This window comes from Fundulus heteroclitus, chromosome 19, assembly GCF_011125445.2.
Source record: "Fundulus heteroclitus isolate FHET01 chromosome 19, MU-UCD_Fhet_4.1, whole genome shotgun sequence".
Lineage (NCBI taxonomy): Eukaryota > Metazoa > Chordata > Actinopteri > Cyprinodontiformes > Fundulidae > Fundulus > Fundulus heteroclitus.
Window position 1 is genome coordinate 7,714,416 of NC_046379.1, and position 22,254 is coordinate 7,736,669.

At 43.8% G+C, this 22,254-nt stretch overlaps 3 protein-coding genes across 3 annotated transcripts; 1 reads left to right on the forward strand and 2 right to left on the reverse strand.

Annotated features, from left to right (window-relative positions):
* Positions 1 to 69: 69 nt before the first annotated feature.
* On the reverse strand, positions 70 to 16,367 carry lrit3b (leucine-rich repeat, immunoglobulin-like and transmembrane domains 3b). Its single transcript, XM_036150468.1, has 8 exons — positions 16,332 to 16,367; positions 8,387 to 8,996; positions 8,141 to 8,315; positions 4,965 to 5,339; positions 4,783 to 4,868; positions 1,256 to 1,549; positions 792 to 851; positions 70 to 662 (listed from the first exon to the last, which is right to left on the reverse strand). Exons 3-8 carry the CDS (start codon positions 8,236 to 8,238, stop codon positions 343 to 345), a joined length of 1,233 nt encoding a protein of 410 aa, XP_036006361.1. The 5' UTR covers positions 8,239 to 8,315; positions 8,387 to 8,996; positions 16,332 to 16,367; the 3' UTR covers positions 70 to 342.
* On the forward strand, positions 10,686 to 13,133 carry fam241a (family with sequence similarity 241 member A). Its single transcript, XM_012854239.3, has 3 exons — positions 10,686 to 10,897; positions 11,672 to 11,999; positions 12,032 to 13,133. The coding sequence occupies exons 1-2, from the start codon at positions 10,799 to 10,801 to the stop codon at positions 11,954 to 11,956; spliced, it is 384 nt and encodes a 127-aa protein (XP_012709693.2). The 5' UTR covers positions 10,686 to 10,798; the 3' UTR covers positions 11,957 to 11,999; positions 12,032 to 13,133.
* On the reverse strand, positions 14,726 to 22,254 carry LOC105919029 (jnk1/mapk8 associated membrane protein). Its single transcript, XM_012854238.3, has 7 exons — positions 22,129 to 22,254; positions 19,843 to 19,922; positions 19,132 to 19,286; positions 17,312 to 17,518; positions 15,389 to 15,570; positions 15,228 to 15,304; positions 14,726 to 15,085 (listed from the first exon to the last, which is right to left on the reverse strand). Exons 1-7 carry the CDS (start codon positions 22,136 to 22,138, stop codon positions 14,867 to 14,869), a joined length of 930 nt encoding a protein of 309 aa, XP_012709692.1. The 5' UTR covers positions 22,139 to 22,254; the 3' UTR covers positions 14,726 to 14,866.

The window sequence follows — 22,254 nt, forward strand, 5'->3', positions numbered from 1 at the left end:
AACCACCTTGTGCTGATCTCTGCTGCAACCTCCAGCAAAATGTGAAAAAAAAAGACATTTAAGTTTCTGTATCACTCATTTTATTTAATTTTTTATAAACAGGTGGTATCATAGCGGTGCAGAATCTTTAAAGGGCTCTGAAAACAGGAACTACCGTGTTTTTGTTTTTTTAGAAAAAAAGTAAGAGAGACTAAAACTTATCAGACATTGTTGGTTCCCAGTGATTCACATTCAACTAGTTCTTCTAGCAGAGCATTTGTAGAGTTGTTGGAGGGTCTTAGTTTAGGTCTGGTGGAGTTAAACTAAACACTTGTTTTCTTAAAGTCCTCCAGAGTGAAGGTTTTAAACTTCCTGGGCGTTGTTCTGTAAAGATGGCGGGCCGCTTGTAGTTTTCAGAGTCGCCTTCCCCTTGAGGTTGTTGGAGGCGGGAGGCCGGAGCGGCTTTCTGTATTTTGGTGACGATTTGGTCAAAGTCTTTGGTGATTTTTTCTTCGGGACACCAGACAGTCTTGCGATGCCCATGACCCTGAGTTTGATCGGCGCTTCGGATATTCCGGCCATGTTTCGAGCCTGGCAGCGATATTCCCCGGCATCCTTGTACGACAGGCCGTTCAGACTGATTATGGACCAGCGAACGCCGACTCGAGGAGATTCCTGCAGGACTGAAACACATGGCGGCGAGGTTGAGCAGAAAGCACATTAAAATATCTTAGGAAAAAAGATTTTAACAGTGACGGGTTGAGGACAAACTAAAGTCTGGGTGCGTATATGGCAGCGGAGACCCAACTCACAGGTGTCCAAAATCCTGGGAAGCTGTTCAGAGCTCTGCAGGAGGTCTTGCTGACAGCAACCTGTTGCAAAAAAAAAAAAAAAAAAAAATCAGATCTTTGCATGACGCACTGCAAAAACGGAACTTAAAATAAGTAAAATGTTCTTAAAATTTGTGTATTTGTCCTTGATTTGAGCAGGTAAATAAGATTATTTGCCAATGAAATAAGATTTTCACACTTAAAATGGGAACACCCCATCTCCATCATCTTATTTCAAGTGCAGGATGCCTAATTATCTTGACTTAGGGGTAAAAATACTCATTTCATTGGCAGATAATCTTATTTACCTGCTCAAATCAAGGACAAATACACTAATTTTAAGGACATTTTACTTATTTTATGTTCCGTTTTTGCAGTGTGTTTGCTGTAGCTCAGACGCTCGTAGCACCGCTCCCGGTACCTGAGAGAGGCCCTGCATCGCTCACCGGTGTACGCCGAGGTTTTAATCCACGTCAGCGTCGGTGTTGGGTACCCACTGGCGTCACATCGGAGAATCACATTGCTGCCCAGCGGCGAGACGACCCTGGTGGCTGCAGGCTGGACGGAGGGCCTCATGCAGCGGGAGAGCTCGGCTTGCGTCAGCAGCAACCCGGACCGACCCACGGACCTGCTGCACATTAGCAGCTGGTCCATCAGAACCACGGGGCTCCCCACCGACGCGGACAACGACGTCAGCATGGAAATCTGACAGTCGCACAGCCAGGGGTTGTCATGCAGACCTGAGGAAAGGAGCACATTTTCATCTGGTTTAGATCAGCCGCTCAGGAGCGGCAGCACAGATGGGGGAAACTGGTCATCTTCACTCAGCGTCTGCAGACGCCAGACGTTCACCAAAAGCAGCTTTTTAGGCGTGGCTGGCATTGTTAATCTCTTCGCTTTGCATGATGCTGCCACCCTCACGCTCTACAGTGTTTTTCCACCTGAAAGCCTCGTCTCAACTCTCATGCTATGATAGTCGCTGTCATTGTGGCCAAATAGCTCAGTCTTTCTCTCGTCGAAGCATAAAACATTTCTCCAGAATTTAAGTCAAGCTTCAAGGCGAAGTGTTTCGTGCAGGTTTATTTATGTGGTTCAGGACTTTCTCAGTTCACGGTGATATTTAAAACAGGCTTCCCTGTCGACAGTGAGGGAGGTCTTCCAGCTCATGGCAGACTTGAACCGTAGTGGTTCCTGGGTTGTTCTTGAATTATCCTTTCGTTTAAAGCAGACTAGGTGCAGCTGGTAGATCCTGGAGGACAGTGATCCCTAACAAACTCAAAAACTGTTGTTGGAATGGATAAAACAGGCTGGATGAAAAGTCCTAACCTCATCCAAACAGAAGATTTTTGCTCTGTGCTTTGAAGCCAGATCTGTACCAGAACACCACATCTATTTAACCTTTTATTTATATATATATATATATATATATATATATATATATATATATATATATATATATATATATATATATATATAAAAAAAAGGTTGATTAAATCCTCTGGATTGGTTCTTCAGAGAAGAAGAACCCGTCCAACCTGATTATTGAGATGCATCAGGACATATTTGAATAGTCTCCACCACATCTGCCAAAAGGGGTGAAATATCCCGAAATTGTTGAGCCAGAAGTTTGACGATGGCTTCAACAAGCAGGTAGAGGAAGTGCAGCTTACTAAGGGACATTGTAACAAATATTAGCGGCCGTGTGGAATGGTATATGAGACTTGATGGCTACGTTAATCGGCATCGGACCGTGCACACCGCCGTGAAAGAAAATCTGTTACGGGTTGCATTTCCCTGCAGTGTGAACGTAGCCCATGTGTCGTCGCTTGTTGTGGCGAAGCTGGACCCAGATGCAGACAGGAGAACAGAATCCACACTGTTGTCAGTTTATCCCGAGTAGAACTTATTCATGTTGAAGACAAGAGGAACTGGAGACCTCTGCGAGAACCAGAATCCGGCAGAACAGTTGTTCGCTGGCCAGTCAACAGGGGGACAGGAGCATGGAAGGATCTGACAAGCAATGAAAGAAAAATAAATGGCTCATAACTGCGGGGCAGCAGATCAATGACGGGGAAACAAGGTGAGTTTAATCAGCAGAATGCAGGATGATGACATGGTCTGGGGCAACTGGCCGAGGAATCTGCATTGAATGAATACAGATGGCTCTCGAAGGACCTAATGAGCATAATAAGAGCTCGTGGAAAGAGACATTTATTAAAGGCAGATAAAGAAATAAACAGAAATATTTAAACACTAGAAAAACCTAAACAAATAAAACAATAAACCCGATAAGGAATACCAAATCTTATTAACATAAAGAACCTGTTGAGAAACCTGTTTTTGCAGCGTGTTCAATCATGACGTGACAGAGGTTAAGTCAGCAACATGGGAGTGTTTTAAGGAATGTTGTTGCTGCAGAGACAGTCTGTGTTCAGGAAGGTTAAAAGAGCTATAGCTCACAACCAGGGAGAGATGTAGGTGTGAATCTTCAAGAAAGAAGCAAATGAAGACCAGATGACACCGACCAGAGACGAGGCAGAGACCAACACTGCAGGATGTGGGCACGCATCCCATTTAGATAATCACACAGAAATACTAGAAAGTCAGAATCTTCTTCGCTTGAGACCCCAGCTGTCAGTGCAAACAAGGAAGATCCATGTATCGATGCATGTTTTGTACTATTCAACTCTTTTAACACATTATGATTAACTTTGGATTCTGCCTCTGTGAGTTATTAAAGTCAATATGATTCCTTAATTTCCAGAATAAACGAACACGCAGTTAGGTGGTGCATTTTCCCAACAAAACCCCAAACAGACGACAGTATGTATGATTTTGGCCCGGATTAAATAAAATCCAAAGTAAACTAAACTGCGATACCAACTTATACCACTAATTTCTAATATTATGACTGGCAGCTCCTGCGTTTATAGAAAGAGCTTTTTCTTCGACCGAGCTCCAGGCTGTATCTAAGTTTTGTGACATTCACGTCGGAGATGTCAGGGTAATCTGCTAGAGGAACAAACGGCAGTGATCGGACGCCTAAATCTCACAGCTCCCTTGTCTTTAACAGAGGAATTAATAACTAAAACAAAGCTCTGAGAGCAAAATAAGAAAGTTGACATAGACAGCTTCACCACATCACAGCGAGAAATCTCGGACATATTCACTGATCGTCACAAAAACAGGAGACACTGATGGACGGAGACACTAAAGTCCTCCTTATCTGTGGACAGAGTTGCCAAAGAAAAGGTTCACACTATTAATAATGTAGCAAAGACCTGGTTCAATGCATTCATTTAAGTGAATAAATATTATGTATCTGTTAGGGCTGGACGATAATTCAATAACGATATATATAATCGATCAATAGACGCATATTGATGATGGGTCAATAAAAATAGAATAAAAGTTTTCCTTCCTTTTGCATTCTAGCCTATCTTAGGTTAATATAACAGTCATTACATCCTCCCAACCAATCACAAACGACGCTCCGTCACCAAGTCCCGCCCCTTCAAAGAGTTCAGAGATCACGCGTTCTTTTTTCTTTTTTGGTAAAAAGTTGGTTGAATAAAGGGTTGAGTTTAAATTCAGTGTTTGTGTGTCTTTTTCTGAAAAGATAGGTCGCTAAGCAACAGCATAAAATGGCCAGGGCTGCGCTTAAAATATATGTTTTTAATTAGTTGATAATTATTGATATCGATCAATATGATTTCTATTTTATCTATATGTTTTTTTTTCCATATCGTCCAGCCCTCTGTAGACCTCCTGTGGTTAACTGAAGAGCCCAAAAGAAGCTGAACTTTCTCCGACTGCTTAAAGGAGTGCATGAAATCTGTGGTTGGTGTCCTCCTACTAAACACCCAACCTGGTGCATCTTTGTCTGCGGTGATGGTTTTTATTGCTGCAGACCCCAAAAGCTCAACATGAGTCCTCGGGACGGCAGACGTGTTCAATGGCCTTACATACTTGCCTAAGATCTTTCTTTGAACTGGTCCTTCCTGCAGCTCTGGGAGAGGAAACCAGAGGTCTAAAAGCTCAGCTGGTAATATGGTCAGCCTGAGGAGAGGAGAGCAGCGATGAGCAGGAGGCGCATGCCTAATAACACTGAACTCAGCTTTTTTTAACGCCTCCTTGTGTGGCACCGCGACCCACTTGTTGCTGGACAGATCCAGGTAGGTGATGTTGGGGAGGAAGAGGGCCGCGTGGGCCGGGAGGCTGGACAGCCGGTTGTTGTGGAGCCCCAGGGTCTGGAGGCGTGGCGTGTCTCTCAGGCCCTCCCAGGGGAAGGCCGTCAGCAGGTTTCCGTCCAGACGCAGCTCCCTCAGAGCCTTCAGGTTGACGAAGCTGCTGGGGTGGACGGACGTTACGGAGTTGTAGGTCAGCCATAGGAAGCGGAGCTCCGACAGGTTGTAGAAAGCCGCCCGGGGCACCCTGGTGATGGAGGTCTTCTCCAGGCGAAGCTTGACCGTGTCGGCCGGGACGTTGACAGGAAGCGCCGACGTCCTCGGGTCGCTGCACTGGACCGACCTGCGCGAGCACCACAGAGCTGCACATTCATCAAATCTGAATAACAAAAGCTTCATTTTCATGTTTAGCATTATATCACAGCAAGCTTTGCCTTTGGCCTTAATTTGGTTTTGCATCAGTACACAGTAAGATTTATCCTTTTCATTGTAATTTCTTAATAAAACAACATGTTCTGACAGCTTTGATGATGATGTGTAAACAGGTTGCATTAATAGCCATGAAGGCATCACCTGTTATCGCCACAGGGATGCACGGCGCAACAATGATGCCTTTAGTCTGGACCAAAGTTTATAATGAGCACATAAAAGGGATTATTTAAAAAACAAGAGGAAAGAAAGGAAAGGAGAGGAAAGGAAGGGGAAAAAAACAGAACTGAGGCAGAAATACAGAACAAGCAAAGCAATAGAGAAACGTTTGCAAAACCTACACTGGACACGCAGGTAGCCATATCTATGACCTCTTATGATCTACAGCAGAAAACTGGGAGGGCAGCGGTGTTTCATCTTAGTTTCTTTTAAAGGCTGATTTGCATGGTTTTAATGATCGTTTTAGTCGAACCGTGATTTATGAACGGTTGTTACTATTCGTCCGTCCGTCTTCTTCCGCTTATCCAGGGTCGGGTCGCGGGGGTAGCAGCTTCAGTAGGGAGGCCCAGACGTCCCTCTCCCCAGCCACTTGGGCCAGCTCCTCAGGAGGAATCCCAAGGCGTTCCCAGGCCAGCCGGGAGACATAGTCCCTCCAGCGTGTCCTGGGTCTTCCCCTGGGCCTCCTCCCGGTGGGACGTGCCCGGAACACCTCTCCAGGGAGGCGTCCAGGAGGCATCCTGACCAGATGCCCGAGCCACCTCAACTGGCTCCTCTCGACGTGGAGGAGCAGCGGCTCTACTCTGAGTCCTCCCCGGATGTTACTATTTTATATTTATTATTTTACTATTTTATTATTATTTTTTATAAAATATTACTTTTATCAATAATTGAATATGTGGTGCAGTGCACCTGATCCTTCTATCCAAGGCAACTTTCTCACAAGGGAAACTAATAAAGATACTTTGACTTTGACTTTGGACACATAGGTAACGGGCATGCGACAGGATGCCACAGATTTTATTCCAGATATAATTTTATTGACAGAGAATCCCATTAAGTTATATCTGCTGAGAGCGTAAGAGAATAATGTGGATAAACAGAGAGATGACTGTACTAATCTGGCTGTGGTACATGATGTAAAACCTGCGATTGTTCTGGTCACATGTAGATAGTTCCTGTTCCTAGCAACAGCTAAAATTACAGGCTGGAAACACGCAACAAGCAAGCAGACCAGATAAGAAAGTTTTAAAGACTCTCCAGGAGTCGTCACTAATGGGAGTTGAGGGAATAAATGGCTCAGCAGGTCTATAGTGGTCTTTCCTGTATGATGGGGTTTAGCACTAAAAACAGACGAGGGGTTGTTCTTATTAAACGCTGGCAAGAAGGAAGGATCGTTCAATTAAAAAGGAAGGTTTGAGTAAAACAAAAAACATAAAAGGACATTCAAAAAGAAAACTAAATGTGAATAAATAGAATGTCATGAATTTTGTCTGATTATGAATTTATTTTATAAAGAATAAAGAATGATAAGAAATGACAGAGCTCAACAAAGCTTTGACTCTGTGTCCTAAAGAAAGAAGCCAGGATTGTTCTTGGTGGTTTGGGGACACAAGGAGGGCATGATTCTGTGAAAAGCGGATTTAATTAAAACTAAATAAAAATAGGTGCTCTGTTACAAGGCGACACACTGCAAAAACGAAAGATAAGTCAAATTTTATTAAAATTAGTGCATTTTTTCTTGATTTGAGCTGGTGAATAAAACTATTTGCCAATGGAATAAAATAATTGTACTTAAAATAAGAACAACTCATCTCCATCATCTTATTTAGAGGGCAGAATATCTAATGATCTTATTTTAGGAGTCAAAATACTCATTCCATTGGCAGATCATGTTGTTTACCTGCTCAAATCAAGGACAAACACACTCATTTCAAGAAAATGTAACTTATTTTAGTTCTGTTTTTGCAGTGCAGATACACACGTCTAACGTTGAGAATATGCAGAAGGAGGAATTTGAACCAGGATCTGCTTGCTGCAAGGCAACAGTGCTGATTACTAGTCCAACATGCAGTAACTCCACTCATCCATTTTTAACACTCACTTGTCATTGCATGGACAAAACAGGTGGCCGATTGAGCGAGAGGTACTACATGGAGACACACAGCCGTGCACGCACACCACTAATACCTAAGGGCAATTTAGAAAGCCCAATTAACTCAATGATCATGGACTGTGGGAGGAAGCCAGAGTACCCAGAAAGAACTCACACACGCACAGAGAGACCTTGGGTTTGAACCAGTACCTTCTTGCTACAAGGCATTGGTGCTAACTACTGCTCCACGATGAAGCGGCCCTAATGGGATCTAATGGGACCAAAAAACAAGACAACACTCTTCAAACTGTTTAAACTAACATAGAAACTGGTGCCAATTAGCAAATCAAAACTGAAACCGCAACGTGTTCTGCATGCTTGTCTTTACAGCAGATGTCTCGGTGTTTTATGCAGCTGTGTGTGAGACAAATACAAGTAAAACTTTCACTAAAACAGAAATCCTAATATTATTCAGATTTGTTTGCACGAGTGCATGATCTGTCTCTGCACTCCGACGTTTAGCTGAAACATTTGCAGATGATTTATAAAGGAACCTGGTTTAATGAGTCGCACGCAGAAAGCAGAACCAGTCAGCGGCACACGGGACCATAGAAATGGGCTACCTGGGCTCTGTCACTCCACTGCTGCAGACACAGAGAGAAGGGCAGGAACGGGTCGACACAGCTGACTGCAGGACGTGAAGGAGAACCAGCAGGAACATCTCGCGTCAAACGGACCCGCTGCTCACACACGTCCTCCCTTTCTCCATACTTGCGGTCCCCGGCTTTGTCCGTGCTGCTGCAGAATGAGAAAGGAATCCCAGATTAGCTGGGATTACCGCTCCTACGGGCGGGATTGTAATCCCTCACCTCAGTGCCAGAGTGGCAGATCACAGCAGGAGGGCCCGCCTGAGCCGACAGGGGTCCCAGGGAGAGGTAAACCCTTCATCCTCTCTGTGGATTGTTTCATCAGGAGTGACCACAAAAAAAAACAATCATGTTGTTTTGTTTCCGATGTTCTTGTTCACATATGAAGGTCTTTACATATTTTGTCTTTTCCTCTCTGCACCTCCTCCTATTTGCACCTTATCCTGTCTCCACCTCCTCACATTGTCCTTCTGTTTTCCCCTTTTTTCCTTTAGGCACCTGGTTGAATGTGCACCTCCTCTGCCAGCACCACTTTTTCCTTTCTGCACCTTCTCAGCAACTTCATTCCCTCTGCATATTTTTGCTTTGTGCACCTTTTCCTGCCTCTATTTCATTTCTACCTCTCCATGTCTGTACTTCCCACTTTCCTCCTGATTGTATATTCTCCTATCTGCCACCTAGTAGCGTCTCTGCACCTCCCCCTATCTGCACTTTCTCTTGTGTATGAATCCTTCTACCTGCACATCTTTATGGCTTCATCCTCTCCTAGCTGTACATCCTCCTGTCTTCATTTCCTCTTCACCTTCTCCTACATGTGCGCCTCTCTACCTGTCTATACCTTCTCCTATCTACCTGCATTTTGTTCTCATCTGGACATTTGGTGCCCTTGTTTCTGTCTGTATCCCCTCCTTTTATTTAGTTGTGTGTGTTTATGACCCAGCTTTTCCCCTTCATTCGTCCTAACTTGACTTCTTCCAGCCATGTGAACGCAGGGAGCTCAGTAATACAGTGACAAGGAACTGCTGTGACCCACTAATCCGTAGAGAAGATGTCAGTCCCCTTTGTTTGGGCCGGGCCTCTGGTGCTGCAGCGCAGGCAGTTTCTGAGCAGAACCTAAATCTGAACAGACAGTATTCTTGTTACAACAGCTGAAAATAGGGTGACAGAAACTTCAGAAGCTTTTCGGTTTCTGGGTGAGGTGCAAAGCGGCATTTGCATCACATTTCCTGGTATCGTACATAGTTTATTTTAAATGAGCATCTTTTTTCAAGCTATGGTGCAGGTATTCACATCACTTAGAACACACATTCTGATTAGGCTCGTCATTTTAAGTAAGCCCACATATCTGTATACATTTTATTTCTCTAATGAACTATTCTAATATTAAATTGCATGTTTGTAATACATGTAAGCAGAAAGCCATCATAATTACCAGACATAAAGGGTTACTGACATGTTTTTAGGTTTAATCAAAGAGGAAAAAATAGAAAATAGGACATTTAGTCTTTGAAAATAGAATAAGTCTAAAGTCTGCTTCTTTTTTGAATATATTTACTTTCAGTCAGACATGTATTCTGGATTATTTAACTAAAAATCGAACTACTTTGTCCGATGGAAATTTTTAAAAAGTAATTGCTTCAATTATCTTGTAGCAAAAGTGTGCAAAGCCTTAAATTAATACTTTTTTGAACAACAATTTGATTATGTTTCAGCATTCACTATCTTTGGGTTCACACCTGCCATCAATTGAAGAGAATCTGATAAAGTTCTGCTGACCAGGAAGATAATTTTTGCAAATTTACATCAGTCGTAGGAGTCATGCAAATCCGTACAGCAAAAGACTAGTCATACAGTCATGGAAAATCCATGTTAACTTAAAGTTAAACAAATAAAATATAAAGGGGTCTGCAGATGACGCCACTCTCATCGGTCTGATCCAGGATGATGACAAGTCTGAATACAGAAGGGAAGGGATATCATCTGGCCTTCATGCAAGTATCAATAATTATTTGGGAGTACACGCAAACTGCATGCAGAAAGACCCTGGGCCAAGATTCAAACCCAGGACCTTCCTGTTGCAAGGCAACACTTCTGCAAACTGCACAACTGTGCAGCCTACATTTCAACAATACACACACATACTTTATTTTTCTCTCTACGTTCATATATATATATATATATATATATATATATATATATATATATATATATATATATATATATATATACATACATACATACATACATATACACATACATACATACATACATACAGGATAGGTCTTCAATGTTCAAAGTCTCAAGGACAAATTAAAGATACTTTTTATTGTTATATACGCATTTTTGATGTACATATTTCCTATTTGATCTGAATGATGATAACAATTCTAAAACAGTATCAATAACCCTTTATCAATTGGGTAATTTTTTGGTCCTAAAATGTAACCCGCTGTAAAATATGCTCGTTCTCCAACTATCGGTAGAAGCAGTGACGCTCCCAGCCCGCAGGGGGCGCTCCAGCCACCAGAAGTCTGTAAACGGCCCGGGGCGCCTCTCCCTCTCAGGGCTGCCTGTCCTGCTCGTCTCTCGGTCCCAGGTCAGTTCGCTCCGGGTTCTGGAAGTTGTAACCCGAACATGTCAGCGGTGCCGGGGCCAGCAGACGGGCTCTCTGTGGAGGAGCAAAGGAGCCGGAGCTCGGCGCAGACCTTCCGCGGGGAGCAGCACTCATTCGGGGTATTTATCTGCCACAGCACCGAACCTGCTGTTTTAAACTGGTTCTGGGCTCGGGGAAACTCACCGGAACCCCCGGGGCGGCGGTGGTGGTGGTGGTGGTGTTGTTGTTGGGTCGGCGCAGAAAGGAACCGAGCTGAAACACGACGAACGGTTCCGCTTTCAAAGTTTGTTCCGCTAAAAACAAACAAAAAAACAGCATCTGTTATTAGTCGAACGGAACTCCGTTAAAAAAACAGACGATTTAAACTGTAGGGAGTGGAAAGATCGGCGGTTCGGTTCGGTTCGAGCTCAACTCGTGAACACGTGTGACCGTCAGGGTTCTGAGCTCGGTTCGGCTTCTGTGTTGTTGCTTTTTGGTTCGTTTGGGGTTTGTGATAAACGTCAGTGAGGGTCCAAGAGAAGTGAGCAGGCTGAGCTGGACATGTGGTGCTGTCATCAGAACCATGGAGGGTGGGGTCGTGTGTGTGCGTGTGTGTGTTTTAAAGGGAAACAGGAAGCTGTGTCCCAACAGGAGAAGCTGTCAACACTGATGCACCAGTTCCATTTAGTGTCCATTAAACCCAGTTAATGATTCAACATCTAGAGCAGCCAGATCTCCACTAAGTGGGACGCAGCCGAAGTCCCTACTGGTTTTAATCCTGCTAAAAAACAACACCACCACCATGCATCTCTCCAGTACCTGAAATCTAGGTTTGAATCGGTTCCGTCTATCCTGCCACAGCCTGTTAATCACAGCTGCATTTTCTCTCCTCTTCTTCCCCCCCCTCCCTGCAGGTGGATCCCGGTCGGACCCGGCCTCCCAGCCAAGCCGGGCCGCACGGCTTCCGCGAGCCGGCGGTCCGAGCTCCCCGGGTGGACGACTGCGAGAAGATGGGGACTCTGTTCGGCATGATCAACAAGTGTCTGCGGGGCGTGGGCTTCACCCAGGTGTACTTCGGGGACAGGACAGTGGAGCCGGTGGTGGTGGTGGTCTTCTGGGTGCTGCTCTGGTTCCTGGGCTTCCAGGCTTTGGGACTGGTGGGAACTCTGTGCCTCATCATCATCTACATCCAGAAGTGACGCTGGGAGTGTGGCGTGGTAAATCAGCCGCAGGTCCGGACGCCGTCTGCGAGGCGTCTCTTGTCGGACGTTATTTGAATTGGAATTGAACATCCGGGCCGGGGAACGTTTGGGATTCCCCCCTCCCTCCTCCCCTGGAACAATCGTACTGCTGTAACCATGATGATGATGACAGGAGCTCTGCATAGACACCCAAAAATGATTTCCTGATCCTGCAGCTCGTCCAAAACATCCTGATGATTTCCTGCTCTTTACGCGAGGAGACGTTAACCCGATGATCCGTTTTTGGTTTATAGCAGCAGAAGCTTTTAATATGTTCACTCTTTCAGCTCCGAGTCTCCGTCACTACAGTGTTGGGTGTTGCTCTGCGGGGTCCCAGTGATCAGACACATGGATGTCCAGTCCGGCCCAGCGGAACCAGAACTTCCTGCTGCTCTGTTTTTACCACGAAAGCTCTTGTCCCCCTTAACCCAACAGATTTGCAGAACATTTTTTTTATGTTCAGGAGGTTGAAATGGATGCATGATATGTAAAACATCTCAGATCTTCACATTACAGCGTCCAGTTTGTCCAGATGAGCCGATCTGTGGTTCAGGAAGCAGTTCTGCTCGACACCGACCCTGTTTTTGTCGTTTCTTTTCACGGTTGGGAGAAATCGGCTTCGCCTCTGAACCACTGATGTGTTTTGTTTTGTTCCCCCCCCCCCTTCCCTCCCACAGCTGCTGGGGTCTGTTCTGAAAACATATCTAAATATGAAATAAGTAGTTTAAACTCTAACGACGACTTCGCTGTGACCCGCAAAAAGCCCGGGGAACATGTGCAAAGGGCAGGAAATGTATTACCTTTGATCACCAGTGAGGTGAAACACATCAGAGTCGGAGTGAAGTTGTTTTCACGGTTCTGCAGGCGTTCGCTTTTAGTTTCAGAGGAAACCCGCGGGTACTTTAAACCCGTTGGGCCCTGAGCCGTCTCTGAACGTATCCTCACGCCGCCTGGAAGGTGTACTCACACTGATTAATGTCTCTCTGCTGGACATATTTATATAAACCGATCCAACATAAGTCTGTAGTGGAAAAAAAAAAAAAAAAAACACCAAAGATACGACATGATATTGTGTTTCTTATGCTGCAACGTTGGATCAAATGTGAATTTAATAAAAGGATTTGCTGATCGTTCACCTGTGGTCTGTTCTGTCTGTTGAGCTGAAACGTGAGAATAAATCCAAACTGGGTCTGATTGAGATAATTAATGATGACAACCTGTACCTGGGTGCAAATAAGCACATCGGATCACATTACCAAATCTTTTTGAGTCTTTTTAAAATATATTTTAAAGCCGATTCCAAACATTTGAGTTCGGTGTGATTGAGGTGTCACGTCCAGCTTTTCCACTGCACTGTCCTCCCTCGTCCTGAGAAAGTATCAGGCAACAGTGGGGAGAAGAAACCTCCCTTGTAACAGGACAGAACCCTTTATATATTTAATTTTTTAAATGTGTTTATACTTAAAATGTCTTCAATGAGAGCAAAGTGGAAACAAAGTTAAATTCCCTTGTTTTTGCGCACGGACCTGGCGATCAAAGCTGGTCCTGAGGCGGCAGCGTGAGGACAGGTGGACAGAGTCCTCCAGCAACCAAACCCCCCCCTTGGTGATAAACTTGTCATTTACAGAAGGATGCCATAAATTCTGATGGAAACTAAGTTATTTATAGAGAAGTAAATCAAGTACTGAAGTTAAAGGGATGCATGACTCAGCAGAGCAGAATGCACTGGTCACAGAAATGAGAAGCGGAACGAGGCGGTAGTGAAAGTTCAGCAAAGACTGCGGCGCTTTACGCCATGCGTCCTGTGATACGGTGGAGAAACATTGTAGACCGCTGATCTACAGCAGGTGGGATTAGGGCTGGACGATAATTCAACAACATATATATCGATGAGAGGAAGAAAAAAAAAAGGATCAAAAAGTTCAACAGTTTTCCTTCCTTTAACATTCTAGCCATGTAGGTTATTATTAGTCATTGCATCCCAACCAATCACAAACGCAGACACAGGAACTAAGCTCCGCCCCCTTCAAAGTTCAGAGAGCAGGCGTTCAGCAGGCTTTTTTCTTTTTTAAAAACTTGCAGTTTTGGTAAAAAGTTTGTTGAATAAAGGGTAGAGTTTAAATTCATGTTTGTGTCTGTATCTAAAAATAAGTCGCTAAGCAACAGCATAAAATGGTCAGGGCTGCACTTAATATACATGTTTTGAATTTGTTGATCATCGACATCGATCAATATGATTTCCATTTTATTGTTATGCTTTTTTCCCCCCTATATTGTCTTGACCTAGGTGGGATTCTTGATTTCTACTAGGTGAGATTAAAACTGGAGTTTTGTTTTGGTGAAACATTTATTTGCAACCAGCGAACATAAATACTCATATTTACAATTCAACATATTTACAATCATCTTAGGAACACAGAACATTGGAGAAGAGCAGCAAAACTCTGAGGAGGAACATCAACAATGCAAAAAGGGAACTAAAAGTATGTCAAATTTTCTTGAAATTAGTGTTTTTGCCCTTTATTTGCGAAGATAAGTAAGATGACCTGGCAATGGAATAAGATTTTAGCACTTAAAATAGGAAAAACTCATCTCCACTATCTTATTTCAAATACGTGTAATTATCTTAAGGGGTAAAAATGCTCAATCCATTGGCTGATCATTGGCTGATGATTCGCAAAAAGGGCCAAAACACTCATTTCAAGACAGTTTTACTTACTTTTAGTTCCCTTTTTGCAGTGAATGTATCTCAGAACAAATGGCAACAGTTTATGTCGTCAAACAGAAGTCTGTATTTACAGATTCATGTGAGCAGCGTTTACACTAGCAGCGCGGACGGACGCCGGTCACCCGTGCCGACGGCGGCGCTCAGTGCCTGCTGCCGCCCTCGGACAGGATGCGGCTGGGCTCGGTGAACTTGGCCGTAGCGATGTAGAACAACGTGGGTCCCGGCACCAGAGCGAGCAGCGGCAGGGACAGCTCCAGCTTATCCAGCAGGCAGATGGAGATGATGCCGTAACCGTGGAGCAGCCAGTGGCTGAACAGAACCACCAGGCGCTTCTTCTTGGCGATAAGAGACTGGAGTGACTGGTGGAGGGGGGGTTAGAACGCAACAATTATTACCATTCCCAGAATGCCGTTTTGGGTTTTAAAGACATTTTGGTGTCGCGTTGAACACCGCTGATCCACTCCAGCGTCCTCTGACAACCTAATACTGGTGGGAGCTTACCTGAATCTCTGAAGCAGACATGTAAACAGCCAGCGTGACCAGCGACAGGACCAGTATGATGTAGGGAAAGGCGTAGTCTGCAAGGCACGGGCACACAGGTTTATAACCCTCACGTCCCGATGACGACGGCGGCTTTTAATGCGCGGCAGTAAATCACTCACACAGCAGCCCGCCGCCGACCGCCTGCAGCACGGTGACGATGGGGAAGAAGTAGAGAGCGGCGTAGATGCTCCTGAAGCGGTCGGTCTTCCCGAGGCCACACGCGATCTTCTTCACCAGCAGGGGGCGCAAGAGCATCATCATGACCAGGCAGAAGGCGTAGTAGATCAACACTATTGTGTAGCTGAGCAACAGAGATGGATTTAAAGACGTCGAATGAGATCATTAATTACATTTTTTAAGTTGGCAAAAAGAAAATAACTGATTTTTAAAGTTTAAAAAAATTAGCATCGTAACTGGGGTTGCTAGACCTTTTGTCCAAGTCTCTAACAGTGGCTAACACGTTTATCCCGGTCCTCATACTCTCCCCCTCCTTTACAATATGTTGCACAAAATATGTTTTGGAAGGTTTTCTCTGAGCTGGTGATTTTTTTTTAGCTGCTAACAGCTTCTACACTGCAAAAAGGGAACTAAAAGTAAGTGAAATTTTCTTGAAATCATTGTATTTTTCCTTGATTTGAGGAGCTAAATAAGACTATTTGCCAACGGATAAAGATTTTTGCACTTAAAATAGGAACAATTCATCTCCATCGTCTTATTTCAAGTGCAGGATATCTAATTATCTTATTTTCGAGATGAATTGTTCCTATTTTAAGTGCAAAAATCTCATTCCATTGGCAAATAGTCTTATTTAGCTCCTCAAATCAAGGAAAAATATACTCATTTCAAGAAATTTTTACTTACTTTTAGTTCCTTTTTTGCAGTGTACTTTGATATTTTGGACATTCGGCATCCTTGTAGCGCTGCAGCTAGCTTAGCATTTTAATGTCGGAGGCAAGTGACGTTTGTTTTGTGCTGACACTATCCAGAGACATTTGATTCAGGCCTTCGTTTTCAGACACATTCTTGTGGTCACTAATATGAAGCTACAGCTGACGCGAACACACTGCAAAAACGGAACTAAAAATAAGTAAAATGTTCTTAAAATGAGTTTATTTGTCCTTGACTTGAGCAGGTAAATAAGATGATTTGCCAATGGACTAAGATTTTTGCACTTATAATAGGAGCAACTCATCTAAATCATCTTATTTTAAGTGCAGTTTATCTAATTATCTTATTTTAGGTGTAAAAATACTCATTCCATTGGCATATCATCTTATTTATCTGCTGATATTAAGGACAAATATGCTAATTTAAAGACATTTTTACTTATTTTCAATTCAGTTTTTGCAGTGTAACATCCCATAATACTCCACTAACATCACTGGCTCATCATTTCAAAGCAAAACAGTCTGTAGCTCATGTCACGCTTCCTTTCACTCATTCCGTGGGCTAAAGAAGAATAGCGCCTCAGATCAGGAGTCCAAGTCTCACGTCTTTTACTCACTGCAAAAACAGAACTAAAAATAAGTAACATTTTCTTTAAATGCATGAATTTGTCCTAGATTTGAGCAGATAAATAAGATTATCTGGCAATGGAATAAGATTTTTGCACTTAAAATAGGAACAACTCTTCTCCATGATCTTATTTCAAGTGCAGGATGTCTAATTATCTTATTTTAGGGGTCAAAATACTCGTTCCATTGGCAAATATTCATATTTATCTGCTCAAATCAAGGGCAAATAAACTAATTTCAAGAAAATGTTACTTATTTTTAGTTCAGTTTTTGCGACTTAAGTACAACTTGAGTCGCCTTGTATGATTCACGGACTGAGACCTGATCCCTGAGGAACACCACGGGTCTGCTGAGCTGTTAAGAAGCTAAATGTTTTCTTAGAGAACTACTGTATGAGGCTATAAACCAGAGGGCCGGGTCTTTGGCTCTGAACCTGAGTAATTGTGTAATTGAGAAAGCTCAAAGCAGAACATTAAGCCACCTCCTCTGGGCAGCAGCATGTGTGTGTGTGTGTGAGTGTTTCCTCACAGCGGGTAGACGGCCTCCTGCGTGCAGTGCAGAGTGTTGACGTAGTCCGGGCTCGGGTTGTACAGCATGGTGTACCAGTCGGACAACATCTTCACCCGACAGGACCGGATGCTGAGCTTGCCCACGGGCTCGGTGAGCAGCAGCGTGACCACGGCCGACACGCTGCACTCCAACATGGCGGTGACGTGCTGCAGCAGAGCGCTGGAGCTGCAAACACACACACAGAGGCGTTACGGGGGAGCCGGGAGCAGACGGATCGTCTTTTCCATGACGATCGTCAGTCTGCAGAGTACTGGCAACAACAAGATATAAAAAAAAAAAACCTGAAATAGGATCTGCATTAATCGGCCCACCTGTCCCAGACGTGTCCTTTCTTGTTGATACACCAGGTTTAAACTCATCCACGCTTAGTTTGTTCAAAACCATCCACAACAGGTTTAAACGTCGTCTACGGCAATTTTCACACTCACCAATGATCTCTGCCTAGTGATCTATTCAGGGAAATTGATCACCAGATCAGCTTCACTCCACAGATTGAGTGAACAAGACACCCACTGACTGCAAATCACACTATGTGGACGGCCTAAGCTAATTATTTGGGTTTTGTGATTATTAATTACTCTGTTTATCGATTTCAACAAAGAAACACCTGAGTTAAACCAAACTCTCCCTGGAGACCAAACTCAATAGCTACGTGGACAAAAGTAATCAGAATAAAGGGCAGATTGGATTAAAAAAGCGTCATGTAAACACGGCAGTCGGAATATTGTGATCGGATTAAACTCAATCGGAATTAAATTGTAATCCGACTGAGAGGGGCGGTTTATTCCGATTGATAAAATGGTTAACGTTCATATAAACGCTCGTCAGGCTCAAGTTATTCCAAATGTGGCAAAATGACCCGAGTGTGCATGTGCGCCTGATGTAAACGTGACGTATTTCCACATTGTTGAGGGGCGGAAATACGTCGAGAAGCAAAACTGTTGGGGTTCCCGATATAAACTTCCTAACCAAAAAAAAGCAAGCTTGTAAAAGAGCTCAAAATTGTTATTTATTCAGTAACTTTTCAACCGTAATTAGAATTAGCGCTCGTAAGACAAATGAACTTATATGACACTGCTTTGTTTTTCTATGTTTTGTAGTTTAGCAAAGACGGAAGCACCTCTTCTGTGGGTTTTTTAAGGAAATTGCGCATGTCAGAGTGGTTCTTTTCTGAATAAAGCCTGGTGTGTATACAAACACATTATGATAGGATGAACTGTGAACCCATATAAAAACAGTACAATCATATTATTTTTTTTGTTTTTTAATCCGAATGCATTTCGATCTTATCGTAAAATTGTGTGCATGTCAGAATAGCTAGTGTTTTCTGATTGAATAATTTCTTTGATCAAATGTGAAGAACCCAGTCAGAAAACACTGAATCGGGCTCTTTTACACCGTTATAAAGAAACCTCCAATTTATTACTCTTATTCTCAAAAAACTAACTTTAATCTAGTATTTTGCATCGTTATTCCTGGTTGCGATCCTGGGTTTTTCTAAAAGGTCCGGACTGTTTGGCTCTGGAGGAATTACAGGGCTGCCTGCTTAGGAACCGGAGGGATCCTTTAAGCAAGGAGAATGCGATCAACAGTGGAAAAGAACCAGAGCCTGGTTTGAAGTGGACCTAATCCATCTCAGGGAGGAGTCTGAAGCTGCTGCAGGTGATCATGCGGAATAATTTTGGAAAAAAGAAACTTCCGTCTCATCTCCTCTTTCCAGATATTCTGTGACTCTGAGCGCTTTGGGGACAAAGTCTGTGAGTTCGGCCCAGTCTCACCTCTTCTTCCCAGAGTACCACTCGATGAAGAACCAGTGCAACACCAGCGGCAGCATGGCCATGAAGCCCAGGTAGAGCCAGTCGTAGAGCTCGGGGGTCTCTGTGCAGGGCCTGCAGACCTTCTGGATGTCGACCCGCTCTCCTCGGGGACAAACCTTTTAACAGAGACAATCAGAGTTAAAACCTGGCTTTGTGAGGAAAAAAAAAAGTGTGTTTCCGCCTGAAAGATCACAAAAATCTCATCTTTTTAAGCATGTAGGGTCAGCAGAAGGGATTTTTTGTATATTAATAGTAGGACAGAGATCATTCTCAGTAAATCTGTTGGTTTTCCAGCTTTGTTGGTTAGACCCTCACTGAGCTTCAGCTTCACCTTCAGAGGGAACAATGAAACCGCTGAGGACGCAGCTTCAATTCGAGAGTAATGAGGCGTCGCCACAGACGGCAGAAACAACACATGCCCCGTTTTCCCAACAGCACTACAGGGTAAACATTAACACAACTAGGTCAGGTCTGCATGGAAAAATATAAATACCATCCATCTATCCATCGGCTGTAGCAGCTTAACCCTGCAGAGTCGCTGGTGCCCATCTCCAGCGGTAAATATTAATATAAAACAACAAGCGTCTTTAACAAAAACGCTCATTATTTTTGTTTCTGAAGCCGATACACAAAGTTAAACCGTAAACATGAAAGCTGGCGTTTGGTACTCACCCCACACTCTCCCTTCACCGACTCATTCACAACGATGCGACCGCAGTACAGACCGGGACAAGTGGAGCTCACAACCACACCTGCAACAGAAACAAGCACAGATAAACATCAGAGGCAGCCGGACTTTCGTTCAGTTCTTTCTGAAAACGTCTCAGCACCTATCCACGTTCACCACAAGCCCCACACACACAGACCAATATCTGCATTTTGATTCACAGCACATCAGGAAACCGCTGCAAACATGTGGTTACGCAAAACGGGCCTTTGTCAAATGAGCCGACAAAGCGGGCAGATAACAACAACAATGCAGCGTCGAACACAGAGAGACGCAAGAACATTGTCGTTCCAGATGTGTCAGGAGTTTCTGAGAAACTCAGGAGAATTTCCTCCAAACACGACACGCCAGTAAATTTCAAACCTAGTAACACTCAGACAAAAACGGGTTCATCCTAAAGACAGAACACCCAAACCACAGCGTTGTGTCTGCGGTCCAATGCAGCGAGGATCGCTCAGACTCCTACAGTGGAGAAACTAACCAACAGCAACATGGAGCAGCACAGGAGGGCCAGATTCAGCAGTCCACCTTAAGAGCAAAGGGTACTCTGTTCATGACGATGATGTCCAGATTTTGGACAGAGAGAACAGATGGTTTGAAAGAAGGGTGAAAGAAGCCATCTTGGTCAAAAGAGAAAAGCCAACACTGAACAGAGGAGGATGATTGAGCTTCCAGCTCACCGGTTTACATCTCAGTCCTCCAACACATTCCAGAGAGATTACATCAGCATCTGATCATGATTCAGGTGACCAAGTACTCCACTCACACTCACATTGATAGAAGCAATAGCTTCTATCAATCCAGGATAGTGGTGGTGGGTCATTGATCTGTATCTGACTTCAACCTCCATGTCCTCCATGTCCAGGTTGCTCATTAAGAGCCTCCAGAACCGACAAAGACTCCTGGATAGGTGTTGAAACGTTTTCAGAAAGAACTGAACGAAAGTCTGGTTGCCTCCGATTTAAGCCTGTTTGTTGACGTGCATGCAGCCATTTTTCTTGTTTTCTTGAGCAAAACTCCCAGGATCTTCTTTTTCATGCACTACTTTAAAAATTATAATTAAGAGGTAAAATTCTGGATGTCTTGAAATCATTAAATGACCAAGTTATGATTTGGGAGTGTGCCTCTTATACTAATAATAATAATCTACGTAGAGAGAAATAAAAAATGTAATGTTAAATAACAATTTGCGTTACTGATACTTCCAGCACCTGTAATATAGAATAGACATAAAAATTCTCCTAACGTATAAAGCCCTTAATAATCAAGCTCCATCATATATCAGAGCTCTGATTACCCTGTATGTTCCTAACGGAGCACTTCACTCTCAGACTGCAGGTCTGCTGGTGGTTCCTAGAGTCTCTAAAAGTAGAATGGGAGGCAGATCCTTTAGCTATCAGGCTCCTCTCCTGTGGAACCAACTCCCAGTTTTGGTCCGTGAGGCAGACACCCCGTCAACTTTTAAGACTAGGCTTAAAACTTTCCTTTTTGACAAAGCTTCTAGTCAGAGTGGCTTATATTACCCTGAGCTATATCTCTGTAGTTATGCTGCTATAGGCTTAGGCTACTGGAGGACATCAGGGTCTATATTTCTTACTCTACTTGCATTCATTCCAGCTTTTAACTTTTTGTTCTCTGTCATTTTTATTTCTTCATAGTAGGTACACCTGGTCTGGCGTTATGTTAGCTGTGACATCATCCAAGGGAGGCAGATCATCCGCTATTACCATATAACATAGAAAGTACTCCTGGATCAATGTGAGCTTCTGTGCTTTCTGTGTCTCTGCTGTCTTCTCTAATCCCCAGTGGGGGATTGAGCGTTCAGACTGAGCCTGGTTCTGGTTGAGGTTCTCCTCCCTGTTAAAGGGGAGTTTTCCTCTCCACTGTCGCTTCATGCTGTCTCTGTATGAGGGATTGCTGCTCGTACAGTGAAATACATCAAAACAGTCTTCGGGGCTCAGGTTCGGCGGAGCTACGTCACTGTAGGTGATCATTATTGTCAGTCATGGTGTTCCCAACTCGGTTATTTAAACGGATTTATTTTTAAAAACTAACGTAGAGCCAAAACACAATAGCAGCAGAATTCAGAACCACGGAGCCAGGGCCCGTTTGTTCTCTCGGCTAGCAGCGGTTCTGCTAAGGTCTGGATTCTCGGTCCAAACAGCAGAACCGGGAGTTCCGGTTCTGTTACTGCTGATCAGGCAGGACATTAAACAGCATCTCAAACTCACCTGAACTCATCGTGCAAACACGAATCCAACGGGAACCGACAAAGGAGTAAACCAGGAGAGTCGGTCCTGTTGACACACTCCGACCTGCTTCCGGGTGCCGCTGTTAACTGAATTGAGCAGCGCCCC